Raw genomic sequence first — 14,016 nt, forward strand, 5'->3', positions numbered from 1 at the left:
GCATCGCATCCTGTTCCTCGTGTTCGCTCTGCCCTGGACAAAGCTTGACGGAACGGCGGTGTCCTGGCGTAGAAGCTTGCATAGGTCGAAGAGGACTCGTCTCCGATGGGCGCTCCGACAGCTGAGAGACGGGTTCTTGTCGTGTGGGACATGGCCCGTCCGCCCAGGTCCGCCCGTCTATCTGAGAAATCCTTTGTGTCACTATATAACATTCAGTCGATCCGAGGGGGCAATGCGAGGGGTCGAGTCGTCGCAACGGAGGCCACCATCGGAGACAATAAGCACGGATGCTGCATTAATACCGCAGTTGATACCCTGCAAAGCTCAAAGAGATAAGTGCCATTCACATTCGACTGCATATGATCAGCAACGTACCCGCACAGCTTCCCATACACGAGTTTCTGCACACGAGCCTGGTGAGGCTATGCGATCCAATGTCTAGTTCATCGCGACGAGCGTTCAGTTCGCACACGAACAAGCCTCCAGGGCATCAGTGCGTGCTGCAGCGGAAGATCTCGCTGTATATGTCGCAGAAGGCCATAAGGGGTGCTGCCCAAGGTTGCTAGAGACCGCAGCAGGTCTTGATAGCGAAGTAGCGAAGTGCTGTGAAGCTCACTACACGACTTCAACCATACTATACGAGTTCCCTGTCTCCCAGCGTTAATTAGCAGTTAGGAGTATCTGTGCTCAATAAAAGCTCACTTGTCCGACTCGTTGAGAGTGTGAAGCAGCGGTACAGCAGTGGTAGTTGAGGCCGAAGCCTCACAGACGCTCATGACCGCGACGGCTTGCTCTCGACCGCTATGTTCTCCTCCTCTGTCCAAGCGGGGCTCGTATCGCTCTTCTCATCGACAGGCAGTGACCCTCTTAGTCTCTTCAGCTCCAAAACCGATACTTCGTTACAGTCAGACTCGTTCATATGCCTGCTGCACGACGCTACATCTCAGCCGGCACCATCACCACCTCGAAGCATGATTACCGCCAACGATCCGAACGAGGACGACGCACACGCTCCTACGAGTCCAAATTATGCGCTCGATCAGACCGTTCTGCACATCCAATCTCCAACGGTCAAAACTACGTACATCCTGTGCCCACCTGCACATCTCAATGGCGCGATCCGAGGCAGGGGTGGCGGGGATCTCGGCTTGAAGCATCCTTGGATACATTTTCAAGTGCGGAACATGGGCAGGGAGTGGGCTTTTGAGGTGGGGATTGTGGACCAGTCTGGTCGAGAGGGCATCTTGCGATGCTCGACTTTCCAGGTGCGGTGTCGTCTCTTGTGTTTGGTATATACAGCAACTCGTGCCGTAATCGAACCGTCTTCATGGATATGTGTGTTCATGTTGAGGATGAAATGCAACTTTATGAAGTCAACTTTGTTCTCGGTACGGTGACGTGAGCCTGCGCGGGTGGCATATACTGATATCGGTGTTTGCATGGATGGTTTGCTCCCTTCTCGTTCCTCATGCTCGCAACACCATACTGACCAAGCACGGACAGAAACGACCGAGATTAAAGCTCACAAACCCGCCACTTCTCCATCTCCCGCTCTCCTTCCCGACCGCTTCATCCCGCCCGCTCACATCCTGGTTAACAATATCCCTCAACCTCCCTTCGCTCCTCCCGCACTTTTCCTCGGCCTCCCTCGCTCGCACTGACGACGACGACGACGACGCAGACGGGCCGGCAACGACTCGCCAATCGCAAGGAGCTCAGTTGCAGGTCCCGAGCGGGACGTACTCCCACGTATCGTACGTGAAGGTGTACGCGACTTGCCGACTGCGGCGGATATGGTTCAGCGAGGGCGGGCCACAGCAGCGGCTTCCATGGGAGTTCCAGTTGTACGCAGCGGAGAATCCGTAATGACCGGGGATGGAGTTCTTCCTTCGAGCAAACCAGGAACTTTGAACAGCCACTGGCAGACGTTGATCTATACACATACTTGACGAGCACTACGTACGAAGTACGGTACGAGTGATGACGCCGCAACTTGACTTTCTATCAGCTATCAGCATCTCTACTCTCGAAAGATGAACGACACAACTGTCACAAGCTCGTAATTTTAGTTGTAGTGAGGTCGACCAACTGCAGCAAATACGGCCTCTCAATCGTTTCGAGACAGCTTGCTATGGAGGGAGGCCCGAGAATCTCGAACTGGGACATAGTAGTTGATTGGGATTCGTTCGAATTTCTCCGTCGATGGAGAGAGGTCTGAGGAGATCGCAGGCATCTAGGCGGAGCTCCTTGACTGCAGCGAGTGGCTGACATACATACAACAAGACTTCTATATCCTTCTATGTACCTGATGCTCCTCTATGAACAGATCGTGACAAGGCATAAACTCCCTATGCCGGGAGACCCAAAGATTTTGCCAGATAGATGATGAATGACCTCGACAACCGCACGAGCTCTCTCATACGGGCACCATGCGCGCACGCGGGATGAACGCCCAAATGACAATCATCGTCGACATCATGGACACGATGCTGCGTAAAGCCGATCATCCTTCAGCATCTCTGCCTCCGATAAAGGTGAACGACACTCACAATGGTTGCAAACTCGTGATCCCGAACCGCGACGCGAGCAGCCCGGTCAAGAACGGGAGCACAGCCGAGCCGGCCTGGCCGATGCCCGCAATGTAGCCCATACATCCCGTGAGGAGCCAGCGCGGGAGAATCTTCGTGCTGTGGTTCAGGAGGATGGGATACATAGGTCCGAGGAGCATCCCAACGAACGCGACCGCAACAGCGTTCTCGACGAGCGAAGGGACCACCCATACAGTCACTTCTAGCCTGTGAAGAGTGGTTAATTACGACTGTGGAGCTCCAGTACGTAAGTAGAAGACGCACTGGATGGCCAGAAGAGCGTAGAGGAAGAGCGCGCGGCGTTCGCCGATCTGCGCATAACTCATGATCAAAAGGTGCCTGTCAACGTCAAAGAAGGTGCATACCTTCTTGTTGAGCCACATCAGGAGAATCCGCCCGAGCATGAGCCCCGCGAAGAAACCGGATGAGATGTAGCCTGCGTTCGAGTTCCCGTGCCGCTTCTCCTGCACATATGTGACACTCCAGCCGCCGATCGTGACTTCCGTGCCGACGTAGATGAGCGAGAAGAGCGCGAAGATGTGTACAGCACGGATGCTGAAGATCTGCTTGTACTTGTTCGTTTGGATCGCGTCCTGGTCCGGGCTCAGGTCATCAACTTCCTTCTTGATCTCTGTGGTCGAGTGTGAAGATCGCAACTGACGATGAAGTGAATATTCAGGCGCACCTTCCTGCCGTCTGCCACGGAAGACGAACCACAGCAAGATGGAGTTCAGGGCGTACAGGCCTCCGGAGATGAGGTAGTGGTACGACCAGTGGCTCTGCTTCGAGAACTGTGTCGCAATGAGGGGAGATACGAGAGCACCACACCCTGAATCCGTCACAAGAGTGAGTATTGGTACTGTGCGGGAACTCGATGCGGACGTACCGTAAGATGCGTGTAGATAGCCAATCTTGGTGGGAACGTTCTCCTTCGATGCGGCCACATACCCGTTGCAATGTGCGTTTTGGAGGGCCAGGCCGAACCCAATCATCGTAAAGCCCACGCACATGAGCGGGAACGGGCCCGGAGGAAAGAGCATCGCGTACGCGGCAATCTGTAGGACAGAGCCTGGGCATTTCGCTGTTTAACAAACCAACAACAGACGATCCGAGTCATCTCGGCAACTCACCAAATAACATGACTTTCCCGAAGCCGAAACGGTCGGTCAGATACACATTGGCAACCGCGGCCGCAACATAACCCTGTGAATACCGTCAGTCCTATGTTGCTGTGTCGAAAGTCGCATGAGTTCCCGCGCAGGCCGCTTAACCACAGACGCTGTGAACGCGGCGGGCAAGGAGCCTCACGGGACTTTGTCAGCTGCACGCGTACGGTCTCCCATCTCCGCACGCGGCACAAGATAGAAGGTAGCCACGCTTGATATTGATTGGAAGATCTACTCACGACAGCGTTGAAGACGAATATGAGAGAGACCATCGCGAAGCCGATCTTAAGCCACCGTTAGCTGTGTACACTCAGCACCAAAGTGAGATACTGACTCCATAGTACTCTTGAATCCTGGGCAGCAGTGGCCCCGTGGTACCGTCGTTCCACCCGTTCATGAACACTACGAAGCACAGAGTCATGAAATTGGTCAGGCGCTTGCGCTTCAAAGCAGCCTTCTGTGCAGTAGACATAACGGGAGCGGTCGAGTCGGTGTCCTCATCGATCCGGATGGAAGGGGCGAGCGAGCTGGGAAAACTGGGCGCAATTTCGACGTCGTCTTTTTGCGAAGAGAAGACGACATCGTCTTGGAAGCTGATATCAGTCGGGCGGATGCCTGAGGACGTCCCCCTGCTGTAGGGACCGGTGTACTCCTTGATGACAGGAAGTTCGATGGCCTCAGGTTCAATCGCAGGAGGGGAGTCGAGAGGGGGATGCCGAGAAAGTTCAGAGCGACGGCGTACGCGGTCGCTGGTGAGGACGTGGGAGTGGGGAAGCTTGAGGGAGGAGGCAGACCCTATTTCCGTCACGTCCAGCGAGGAGGCCTCCATAGGACGCAAAGTGGACATGCGCCCATGCCCCGCAACGTCTACGACCTCCTCATCATCTTCGCGGTCATCAATAGCGTTCTCGAGGCTTGTCTTGGAGGTCGAGGCGGCGGCGCGAAGGGAGGTAGCAGCAGCAGCGAGCTCGAGCGTGTGCGAGGACATGACGTCGAGTGCGGGGCGTAAAAGAGTTGCAATCCGAGCTCCTCTTCCCTTTATGACTGCTGAACAGTCTCGCGGCTAAGAAATCTTCACAGCTGCACGTAATATCGCCACCAGAAGCCTTTCTAGACCGTCGTATCGGAGGCGGAAGGCCATGATTTTGCCTGGCGTATGACTGCGGTGCTTCGGACCGAAGTCGCTGTATCGCGGCATGCGTAAATATGAGCTGAAGAGCCTGTCCAGCTGGTCTTCCGTCGCCCGAGTCGCGCTGGCGGCCGAGGACGAACAAAACGCGATGGGAAACGAGAGCAGGCTTCGCGCGGGTGGGCACGAGCTGGCAGTGGCACGAGGCGAAGGTGACAATTGTGACCGCGCGCGAGTCGCGCGTTCGCCCAATCGCGCATCCCGAGTCTTCTCCGCCGCACTTTGCACCCGCCCGCTTCCATCCTACGTACAGTTCTCAAACGCTTCATTATCTGGCTTCAAGCAAAGTAACAGTATTTTCTTGCCGAACGCCACACATCATGCAGAACTACCATCCCCGCCTGAACAACTACCATTCGCACAAACAACACATCCTCGGAAACCAAGGAGCCCGCCCCGCACCCGCCTGGAAGCCCAATGCCCGTGCAGCAGCGTCCGGGTCCGGGTCAGAGGTTGGCAGCAAGATTCTATTGAGTCGTCTCCCTGCAGACGTCGTGGAGGATGAGGTCGAGGTGCGTCCATGCAAAACCGAGTGTTACGAGCGGGTGGCTGACCATGCGTTCGCGGATTCCCTCACCCTCTTCTCGTATCCTTGGCGCGCAGATACTCTTCTCTAAGACGGTAGGGCCAGTGAAAGAGGTCATAATGGTGTACAACTCGCAGGGCAAGTCGCGAGGAACGGCCATCGTCTCGTTCACCCGCCCGGGAGACGCGGTTGTGGCGCGTGCAAAGTACAACGGGAAGATCGTCGACGGACGTGAGTGATTCTTTCACCAAGTGTGCTGAGCGTCGTAGGGGCAAGAAGATGGTGCAATGCGTGCGCAGAACGGGGAGAATGCAAGAGGGAGAGATGTCGCTCTGCGGCCATGACTACGTGAGGCGCTCTCCCTGATACCCCTCCTCGGCTCCACACTTCGCCTCTGCAATATTCCTCCTCTTTGAACAAGAATTCTGATAATGTGCTTGACACATAGGGAGACCCATAAAGATTGAGATCATCACGGACGAGGACGATGCACGCAAGACTGCACCCGCACCCGCACCCGCCGGGCCACCGTCCCTCCTCGACCGCATCGCACCCGCAAACCCCAGACAAGCTGTCGCTGCAGCTGGAGCGCCTCTAGTGTGAGTGCCTCTGCCGATATCATTGTCTTCAACTTGTTCACGCCATCGCCTGCATGTAGGAACGGCCAGAAGAAAGTCGCGACTACACCTGTCTCAGGCAAGGTTCACCTACGCACGAAGAAGGGCCCACGACGGCTCAACAAACAGCGTGGGCAACAACAGGCGGTGCAGCAGCAGCAGCAGCAGCAGCGACAACAGCAGCCCGCGAAACAGAAACAGAACCCGAAGACACGGGAGGAGCTCGACGCGGAGATGGATGACTACCATAGAGTCAAGGTCCAGGGCTAGCGGCTCTGGGACACACATTCTCGCTGTTGTATAATATATGCTTGTGCCGTCTATCGCCTTGTGTTATGCGCGGTCTATTTGGGTTCGTTGATGTTGAGGAATCAAATCACTGAAAAAAGGAACCCTGCATTGTCTCCTCATGTCCCGGGCAGGAGTCGAGCCTGCGTCTTCACGGTTTTGTACCCGAGTCATCGACCCGAAGCCACAACGTGATGATCTAACCACTAATCGACAGGGACCGGAATACAAAACCGTCACGTTAATATATAAGTGCGTATATCATGGATGCCCACGGAACAGCACACGATCCCCACGCCTGTACTGTAAGTATATTCGATACTGCGTGTCCTTCGTGTCGGAAGCCTGTCCGCCGTATATTGTAATGCCGAAGTCGACCAGTAATATTCATTAGAGCGTTGAGGGGAAGGTTCCTACAATACAGTGTACGTAGTGAGTACGTTGATTGTAAGCGAATATTGTTACAGATGCCGCAAAGACATAGATACGAAGTAGGTAGGGTATACTCAAGGTTAATGATACAATAGTCCGTGAGTAGTTCAGTTCTGCAGAGTCGCGTTCGTCAGCTGTTCCTCGAGAACGCGCATTTCGTACGCTCTCTTGAAAGGCTCGTAGAGTTTTCCCGGAATAGCGAAGACGACCTTCTCGAAAGAGTGCTTAAACCTAGGTTCCTGCTTCACATCACCGACGGTCTCACCGCAGTCAAGGAGCTCGGCCCAAATGCTAGCAACAACCTCGACTTTGTTCTGGAAGGAGCATCCGAACGCACCGAGGACAAGTACCTTGTCACCCTTGAGTTCGAACGCCTGCAGGACACGTGCCATGCGATCCTTCATAGAGGCGCGGATGCCATCTTCGAAGAAGGACTCCTCACCGGGTTGGATGTCGTGTTTGTCACGAACCATCGCAGCATTGACTGGCACAGCGGAGACTACGTTGACGGAGTACGGGGGGATGAAGTCGCCGCCCACCAAATCGCGCCCTCGGGACGGAGAGGAGCGGTCGGGTGCAGAAGGTGTGTCGTCGTCGTAGTCTTTCCGGAAGACGACAACGCCGGGAGAGTAGAGCATGGCATGATCCTGGAGCCCGCTGCCATCTTTGAGCTTGAAGCCATGGTGGATGGTGTAGACGGCCTGTGCAACAGGACCGGTCAAGCTAGCAACGAGAGAGCTGGAACGCTTGATGACGTCCTCCTGCTCGCTGCTGCCGACGAGGTAGGAAACATTGCGCTTGCTCGAAGCCGAGGAAAGAACGCCGATATCAGTGGACTTCAGCGGGTCGGTGGAGCGCCCTAAAGCAAGCTGTCTCGCGACGGTGAGAGTCGATTTGCGAGAGAACTCGACCTGCATGGAGGGGAAGGGGGATTTGGGATGAGAGTCTTTCCACAGGGCGAGCCCCTTGTCATAGTGCTCGTAGAGGGTGGTACGCTGGCGACAGAGAAGGATGGAAGGGGCGATGTCGTGTGTTATGTGCATGGTAGTGGTGACGGGTCCTTGGGCATCGGGGAGTTGAGTCACAGAAGACGAGACAACGGGAACGAGGCGCTCTTCGACGTACTTGCCATCTCCGAGCACTATGTTCTGCGTCTCCAACGCGATCGCTGCCCATCGCTCACGTCGTTGGCGCATGGCAGCCTGAGCGCGCCGCTGGCGCTGCTCCACGGCCTTCTGCTTCTTCATGCGCTGACGCTTCGCATCGGCGGTAGCTGCTTGCTTCGCGTGCTTGATACCTTCGACGGCGATGGATGGGGTGGCGGAGCGCCGTGCACGTTGCTGGCGCTGCCGTGAGTGAGGACGAGGATGTTTGGCCATACGGCAACGGAGGAGGATGCAATTCTGGTCGAGTACGTGGGAGATTGAGGGAAGCATGGGGTGGGTGGCTCAAGAGTCAGCAGCATCGCCTCTTTATAGAAAATGACCAAGACCTGCTTACCTAACAGGGCACGGGGTTCCCACGCCTCCAGATAAGATGCTACCCAGAGATTAGATTAGATCTGCACCCAAAGGTTGCAGGTGCAAGCGGCTCTCCGCTTTCCGCCATCATCCTCATCCTCGTCGCGGACCATGGTTGCACCGTTATATACCACCGCTTCAGGTCTTCTCTTCCATGCTGGTAAGATCTTGGTGTGCACCGTCGGTCTGCCCGCTCGGGGCAAGACACATATCTCGCGCGCACTCGAACGATATCTGCGATGGACGGGTGTGAAGACCGCAGTCATCTCGCTCGGAGACTACCGTCGGAAGGTCCTTGGAGGGGCACAGAAGCTCCCGCCGGACTACTTCACGCTGGGTAAGTGCCTCTGTCGGTTGTCGGAGGACTCGCTGAAGTTGGCATGAGGAGAGAAAAGCCCCGAGACTATCAAGCTGCGGGAGAAGGTCCTTGAAGGATGTGAGCAGACGATCTGGGACTTCTTCAACGCAGGAGGACAGGTCGTCATCTACGATGCGAACAATGGTACACGAGAACGCCGCAATGCCGTCGCTGAGAAGTTCGATAAGGCTGGGATCCATGTGATCATGCTCGGTACGTTTCCCTGTCTTTGTTTTGCACTGCCACCAATACACCCCCGCAGAGTCGTCTTGCGACAACGAGGAGATTATTCTGTCCAACATCCGGAGTGTCAAAATCTCGTCACCTGATGTGAGTTGATTCCCTTATTGCTGATCTCCATCACGAGACTCCGCGCATAGTCCCACCTTCCGATGAAGCTCAATGAAACGAGTGGAAGCCCTGTTCATAAACGGGTTACCGAGAATCCTGTATCAACTCCTGACTTGCCACTACGGGCGTTGGCCCTCGTGTCTGAGCGACTCGAACGACAGCAAATAGCGTTGTGACCGTCCATCTCCTTGCATTGCATGGAGTGCATAGCGCCATAACTGTTGCCTCCTCATCTCCAGCAAGTCCAGGATATGCTCATCCCCCATCTGTAGTACCGAGGTTGGGACCCAGAGAAAGCCGTTGCAGACTACTACAACCGTATCAAGGACCACGAGATCCATTATGAGCCCGTCGAGGAGACGACATGGCCGTTCATCCGTATTATCAACGTCGGAGAGAAGATCATGGTCAACGTGAGTTGCGACCTCTCTTAGGAGTGTGCCGATGCTCATTGGGAAAATGTCATAGAACATCCACGGCTACCTCCAATCGCGGGTTGTCTTCTTCCTCATGAACATCCATAATCGATTCCGCACCATCTACTTTGCAAGGGTATGACGAAACAGGTTTCATTCCCTTGGACTGTCATTGACTCGCTATGTAGTCCGGACAGTCCTTGATCGAACATTCCTACAAAGCCGACTCGGACCTTTCTCCTGCTGGATGGGAATACGCAGAGCGCTTGAAGGAGTTTGTACTTGAGCGACGTGCCAAGTCTCTTGCGGAGCGTGGTATCGATCCCAAGGAGCGGCGACTGGTGGTAGGTCCCTTGAACGGTGGCAGTTGTCGACCTCTGCTGATGCTGGCGACCCCGTAGATTTGGACCTCCGCACGTCGACGGTCGCACCATACAGCCTGGCCATTCCTAACTCACAACGCCAATGACCCTGCGCCCCCGGCAAAGGTGAAAGTTATCGAGCGGCCGCAGATGTCCGAGATCAACCCTGGTGTATGGGACGGATTGACTCCCGACCAAGTGCGCAAGTACTACCCCGACGAGTGGGTGCGCTTCGTGAACGACCCGTACGCTTATCGCGCGCCCCGTGCTGAGAGCTATCACGATCTCTGCGGTACGTTCCTCTGCACCGACAACCGATGCCCCAGCTGATCTGAGACATTAATCCTCAGTCCGTCTCGAGCCCACTCTGATCGAGCTCGAGCGCGAGAAAGAGGATCTGCTCATCATCGGGCACGCCTCCGTCATTCGCTGTATCCTCGCGTACCTCATCGGCCTTCCGGCGTCCGAGATTCCCGCTATCGAGGTCGCACGCGGTGACCTTATCGAGGTTGTCCCTACGTCGTACGGCGTGTACTCCCAGGCGCACCACTTCTGGGACGGCCCCGGGCGCAGCAGCGGCCCACCATCGCATGGCAAGGACGAGCACAACTTTTATGAGAACTACGCCGAAGACACGAGGGGTAAGAGGAGACCTGATAGCAGCGTGTCTGGCTCGCCCGCACTGTCGGCTGCATGAATCGCAGGAGGCGGGAGCCGGGTTGGAAACGGGGTTGGTGAGAGGAATGGAATTGAATTGTAGCATTATGGTCCATGGAATGCGGGTGCGCCCTTCTGGAGTCTGTACTCATCGAACCGTGTATCACAGGTTCAATACCTGGCTAGAATTATACAGCAGCAACGGTGATCGTCACTGTCCGTGCTTCATCCGCAGGACTCGGCTGAAGTGTTTGCAAATCGACAGCTGTGTCGGACGACCGGGAGCACCCACCACGTTGGATGGCTCACGGAGCTACTGCATGCAGCCACATGGCCGGCAACGAGCAGCGGCAACGGGCGGGTCTCATTCAGCGCTGCCGTTGACCGCCCTCACACTGTCGGTGGACCGACGGCTTGCGTGGATGCCCCTCGGGACGGTGGTGGGTGGCGCAAATGTCTCAACACTCCAGACATGCCGCTGCTTCGAATCTCAAACGGCCGACGCATAGTGCACTGCCCCAGCGCGTCGATGTGGTCGAGGATCCTATGCTGCCAGCGCCGCAGCAGCAATACTAGTCGCGACCACGATGTCCGACTCCTCTCCCGTTGTCGGGACTCCTACCTGCGTATGTCATCCGACTCGCTGGGAGGCTGCATGATACCTGCGTTCCCTATCACTGTTAGAGGCGGATTTCTCGGCTGAGTGCGCAACTCTAACGTATCCTCGCACTGCATCCATTGGAGTTCATGATGGCGTCAGCGGGCGAGGCATGGCAGCCACGCTACGAGCACGCGAGCTATGCCGATGGAGATAGGGACAAAGTGGGGAACAGCGCCCTGTTCATTTGCACATCTCCCGACTCCGTGCCTTGCGGGAGACCGCCGAGGACGGGCAGAGAAGTCAGCTTAAGCCATGTGGTCGGCGATTTGCGAGTGCGGCTGTGCAGCGCTGACGGCAAGTTCTTTGATCCCCGTGACACATACATACTCAATGGACTGTCAACGGATGCTCGGGGGCCTCCCCACCGAGAGGAGGATGCGCGTGGCGACTGCGCAGTAACGTCAAGCTGATGACCACAAGTGAGACTCAGAACCTCGCAGAACCCGTGTGCAAAATGGCGTTCAAACATCAACCTATGTCCAGAAACGTTGCAAACATCCGGAAGTGTCGGAGCTATTATCCGAATAACCCGCGGACTTGGTTGCGTACCATTCCTTCACTCCAATCTGACTCAAGTTCGGGCGGACTCGAGGCCGTCATTCCGACCCATTACGGCAAACCACCAAGGTATGATATAGAGACACGCCATACATAAGTTACCGGTACCAGAGGTTGGACTAGAAAGGGTCTAGAGAGAGGCTATGATACAAGGGGAGGATGATCCGGGGATGCAGCCAGTAAGCTACAGCAGCGAGAGCGACAAGAAAGCGTGGTCTAGGTTCTACAGCGATGGGATAGTGCAAAGATGAAAGTCAGGTGCGTCTATAGTGGTGTAGGGTGATCAATCGATGTTGTGGCCGCAGCTGAGCATGACGGTAGCGACCAGAGAGGCCTCAAGCAGACCGAGATGGATCGCTTCCTGGGTCAGCTCAAGCATAACCGTGTTCGGGACCCTAGCAATCCGGGCCAGCACGCGGGGCGAACTTGAGTTGACTTTGTAGAGCTATGTTAATAGTCAGCACCGACTTGTGAAAGCACCTGACACGGAGAATGACTAACGCAGATGAAGCCATCCATGGGCGCCCAGGCATACTGCACCCCCTGCACCTCCATGATACGGCGACTACGATTCGAAGGGAGACGAAGCTCTGTCAAATGGTTTCCTCGACGACCCGTGACTGACACGTACCTCTGGTCAGGAGACAAGCGGAGCCAGTCGCGCACGCGCTGCCTGTTCGTGACCCCGCGGACCTCGAGAGAGGCGGCGGGCTGCCACTGCACCATTGCGACGCTCTTGCTCTCGTTGTCCTTCATGAGCGTGCACGCCGGCTGGGTAGGCTCGGTGATGATGCGGTACGCTGTGCGTCCCTGTGGTCCGACCACAGTGGAGTTGAGAATGGTCGTCTTGAAGTTGGTGAACGAGAACGTGACACTGTCGGACTGCATGGCTCGGGGAGCCTGGGTGACGGGGAGGGAAGGGAGGGCACCGAAGATCGAGGGCGGAGCGCCACCCTGCTGCCACTGTTGTCCGTAGGGGTTCATTGTGTGTGTGTGTCAGCGAGTTGTTCGTGAGAATGAAAGTGGTAGCTAGCTCGTGAAGGAGAGCGGATGTCTGAAGGCCTGGAGGTCCAGAGCCATCCTGCGATCGTATATATACGTGAGTCCCGCGGTGACGCCTAGCATACGAGTGAGACACCAACCTTGCAAATTATCCGTATGGCGAGAAAGGCAACGGAACGCGCGCTATAGTCAAGAGAGGGTAGAGAGGACGAGAACCGAGAGCACCACGCCTCGGAAATCTCCAGGTTTCACGGGCAGGAGGGTCGGCAGGGATTCCCGTCTCCGCCGCGGCGGGACCTGGAGCATCGGCCGCACTTCTGCACTAGTGCAAGCTGTGCACGAAGCATTGCGCCCAGCAACTCTACGCATCCAGAATTTCCAGTACCATTAGGCGGAGGATGAAATTGGAGAGGACTCATTCCGTGAAACGCGATTGTTGTGGTGGTACCTTGGGTCGTCCGCAGTCATCTCGCGTGCATTCCACGTGAGTCAGCACGAAGTGCCGAATTCGGGGGGTCGCAGGGCGGCCCGTCTGCATAACTGCACGACGAAATTGCAAGTATGCTGGGGCGTTGAAATTCAGACACAACCTGAGATCTGATCGGGTAGTCATACCATAAACAGGATCAGCTCTAACTCGCGTGGACTTGCGCGCGTCAAGACCGCGCTACATATCAAACGCCTAGCCGGTGGCTTGAGAGAACAAGGCCTGCCATCTAGGGATGCAGTTTCGGCATGCAATGGAGAACGCGCAAGAGGATTGCGCCTCATATGCCGAGTTAACGCCTCCTCGCGCTGAAGCAGTGCAAACACTCACATCACATCAATCGTGGTGGCTCGTCCCAAGTTCCAACAAGCATCTCTCAGTATAGGCATGGCTGGCAACATGCCCGGGATCCCGAGCATGGCGTCTAATACGCGGAGCAAGCGTAGGACCGTCTGTATACCTCTTGTATGATCGGCTGATGGTGTATTGAACTTATGTCGGCCGCAGCATGCGGCCGATGGACCTGACGGTAGAATGAGTTCCGATGAGTACACGACACGAAACGCGAACGTACTTTGTTGTGAAATGTTCGCACGTCTGTGTCACACAAACGGACGCACAAACTGGCGATGTTCCTGGCGCAGAGATGGGTATAGACGCAGCGCCATGTCTTGATTCATGCATCATATCATCCATGAGTCTTGTGGAGGTCGCGCCATCCTCAGAGGCCTACCCGAGTAGAGGGTACGGCAGGGCCACTGTCAGCTGCCTATCTCAGGATCTCATCTCGGCATCCAGAGCGCATGGGGCGCGGGAGAAGATGAGCGTACGAAGCTAG

General features: G+C 55.9%; 6 protein-coding genes and 1 non-coding gene across 7 annotated transcripts; 3 read left to right on the forward strand and 4 right to left on the reverse strand.

The window, feature by feature from the left end:
• The first annotated feature begins 795 nt into the window (after window positions 1-795).
• On the forward strand, window positions 796-2,010 carry L226DRAFT_485602 (uncharacterized protein). The gene is made up of 2 exons (XM_067677119.1): window positions 796-1,265; window positions 1,504-2,010. Exons 1-2 carry the CDS (start codon window positions 804-806, stop codon window positions 1,864-1,866), a joined length of 825 nt encoding a protein of 274 aa, XP_067536022.1. The 5' UTR covers window positions 796-803; the 3' UTR covers window positions 1,867-2,010.
• A 168-nt stretch (window positions 2,011-2,178) lies between these two features.
• On the reverse strand, window positions 2,179-5,046 carry L226DRAFT_534361 (MFS general substrate transporter). Its single transcript, XM_067680651.1, has 9 exons — window positions 4,089-5,046; window positions 3,994-4,038; window positions 3,719-3,791; window positions 3,475-3,657; window positions 3,274-3,417; window positions 2,954-3,219; window positions 2,853-2,899; window positions 2,550-2,795; window positions 2,179-2,489 (listed from the first exon to the last, which is right to left on the reverse strand). Exons 1-9 carry the CDS (start codon window positions 4,740-4,742, stop codon window positions 2,417-2,419), a joined length of 1,731 nt encoding a protein of 576 aa, XP_067536023.1. The 5' UTR covers window positions 4,743-5,046; the 3' UTR covers window positions 2,179-2,416.
• Window positions 5,047-5,166: 120 nt separating this feature from the next.
• On the forward strand, window positions 5,167-6,453 carry L226DRAFT_534362 (uncharacterized protein). Its single transcript, XM_067680652.1, has 4 exons — window positions 5,167-5,455; window positions 5,547-5,700; window positions 5,918-6,068; window positions 6,128-6,453. The coding sequence occupies exons 1-4, from the start codon at window positions 5,264-5,266 to the stop codon at window positions 6,354-6,356; spliced, it is 726 nt and encodes a 241-aa protein (XP_067536024.1). The 5' UTR covers window positions 5,167-5,263; the 3' UTR covers window positions 6,357-6,453.
• Window positions 6,454-6,496: 43 nt separating this feature from the next.
• On the reverse strand, window positions 6,497-6,595 carry L226DRAFT_t116. Its single transcript has one exon. It is a non-coding gene; the product is annotated as a tRNA-His (tRNA).
• L226DRAFT_534363 (uncharacterized protein) lies at window positions 6,550-8,056 on the reverse strand (the record flags this gene model as incomplete). The annotated part of the gene is made up of 1 exon (XM_067680653.1): window positions 6,550-8,056. One exon carries the CDS (start codon window positions 8,051-8,053, stop codon window positions 6,914-6,916), a length of 1,140 nt encoding a protein of 379 aa, XP_067536025.1. The 3' UTR covers window positions 6,550-6,913.
• A 381-nt stretch (window positions 8,057-8,437) lies between these two features.
• Window positions 8,438-10,708, forward strand: L226DRAFT_485609 (bifunctional 6-phosphofructo-2-kinase/fructose-2,6-bisphosphate 2-phosphatase; the record flags this gene model as incomplete). The annotated part of the gene is made up of 9 exons (XM_067677120.1): window positions 8,438-8,663; window positions 8,712-8,897; window positions 8,947-9,014; window positions 9,128-9,172; window positions 9,308-9,448; window positions 9,504-9,587; window positions 9,640-9,795; window positions 9,853-10,105; window positions 10,164-10,708. 9 exons carry the CDS (start codon window positions 8,438-8,440, stop codon window positions 10,508-10,510), a joined length of 1,506 nt encoding a protein of 501 aa, XP_067536026.1. The 3' UTR covers window positions 10,511-10,708.
• Window positions 10,709-11,972: 1,264 nt separating this feature from the next.
• Window positions 11,973-12,944, reverse strand: L226DRAFT_507279 (uncharacterized protein; the record flags this gene model as incomplete). The annotated part of the gene is made up of 4 exons (XM_067678121.1): window positions 12,832-12,944; window positions 12,321-12,770; window positions 12,191-12,254; window positions 11,973-12,134 (listed from the first exon to the last, which is right to left on the reverse strand). The coding sequence occupies exons 2-4, from the start codon at window positions 12,671-12,673 to the stop codon at window positions 11,973-11,975; spliced, it is 579 nt and encodes a 192-aa protein (XP_067536027.1). The 5' UTR covers window positions 12,674-12,770; window positions 12,832-12,944.
• Window positions 12,945-14,016: the final 1,072 nt, after the last annotated feature.

The sequence above is a fragment of the Lentinus tigrinus genome, assembly GCF_003813185.1.
Source record: "Lentinus tigrinus ALCF2SS1-7 unplaced genomic scaffold L226scaffold_10, whole genome shotgun sequence".
Lineage (NCBI taxonomy): Eukaryota > Fungi > Basidiomycota > Agaricomycetes > Polyporales > Polyporaceae > Lentinus > Lentinus tigrinus.

Excerpts from the sequence above, each read along its gene's own strand:
- L226DRAFT_534361 (XM_067680651.1), bottom strand. The coding sequence starts at position 4,742 with ATGTCCTCGCACACGCTCGAGCTCGCTGCTGCTGCTACCTCCCTTCGC. Across the intron at positions 3,220-3,273 it reads CCGTGGCAGACGGCAGGAAG|AGATCAAGAAGGAAGTTGAT; the intron begins GTGCGCCTGAAT and ends ACTCGACCACAG. Across the intron at positions 2,900-2,953 it reads TGATGTGGCTCAACAAGAAG|ATCGGCGAACGCCGCGCGCT; the intron begins GTATGCACCTTC and ends AGTTATGCGCAG.
- L226DRAFT_485602 (XM_067677119.1), top strand. The coding sequence starts at position 804 with ATGTTCTCCTCCTCTGTCCAAGCGGGGCTCGTATCGCTCTTCTCATCG. Across the intron at positions 1,266-1,503 it reads TGCGATGCTCGACTTTCCAG|AAACGACCGAGATTAAAGCT; the intron begins GTGCGGTGTCGT and ends AAGCACGGACAG.
- L226DRAFT_534362 (XM_067680652.1), top strand. The coding sequence starts at position 5,264 with ATGCAGAACTACCATCCCCGCCTGAACAACTACCATTCGCACAAACAA. Across the intron at positions 5,701-5,917 it reads CGGGAAGATCGTCGACGGAC|GGAGACCCATAAAGATTGAG; the intron begins GTGAGTGATTCT and ends CTTGACACATAG. Across the intron at positions 6,069-6,127 it reads GCAGCTGGAGCGCCTCTAGT|GAACGGCCAGAAGAAAGTCG; the intron begins GTGAGTGCCTCT and ends GCCTGCATGTAG.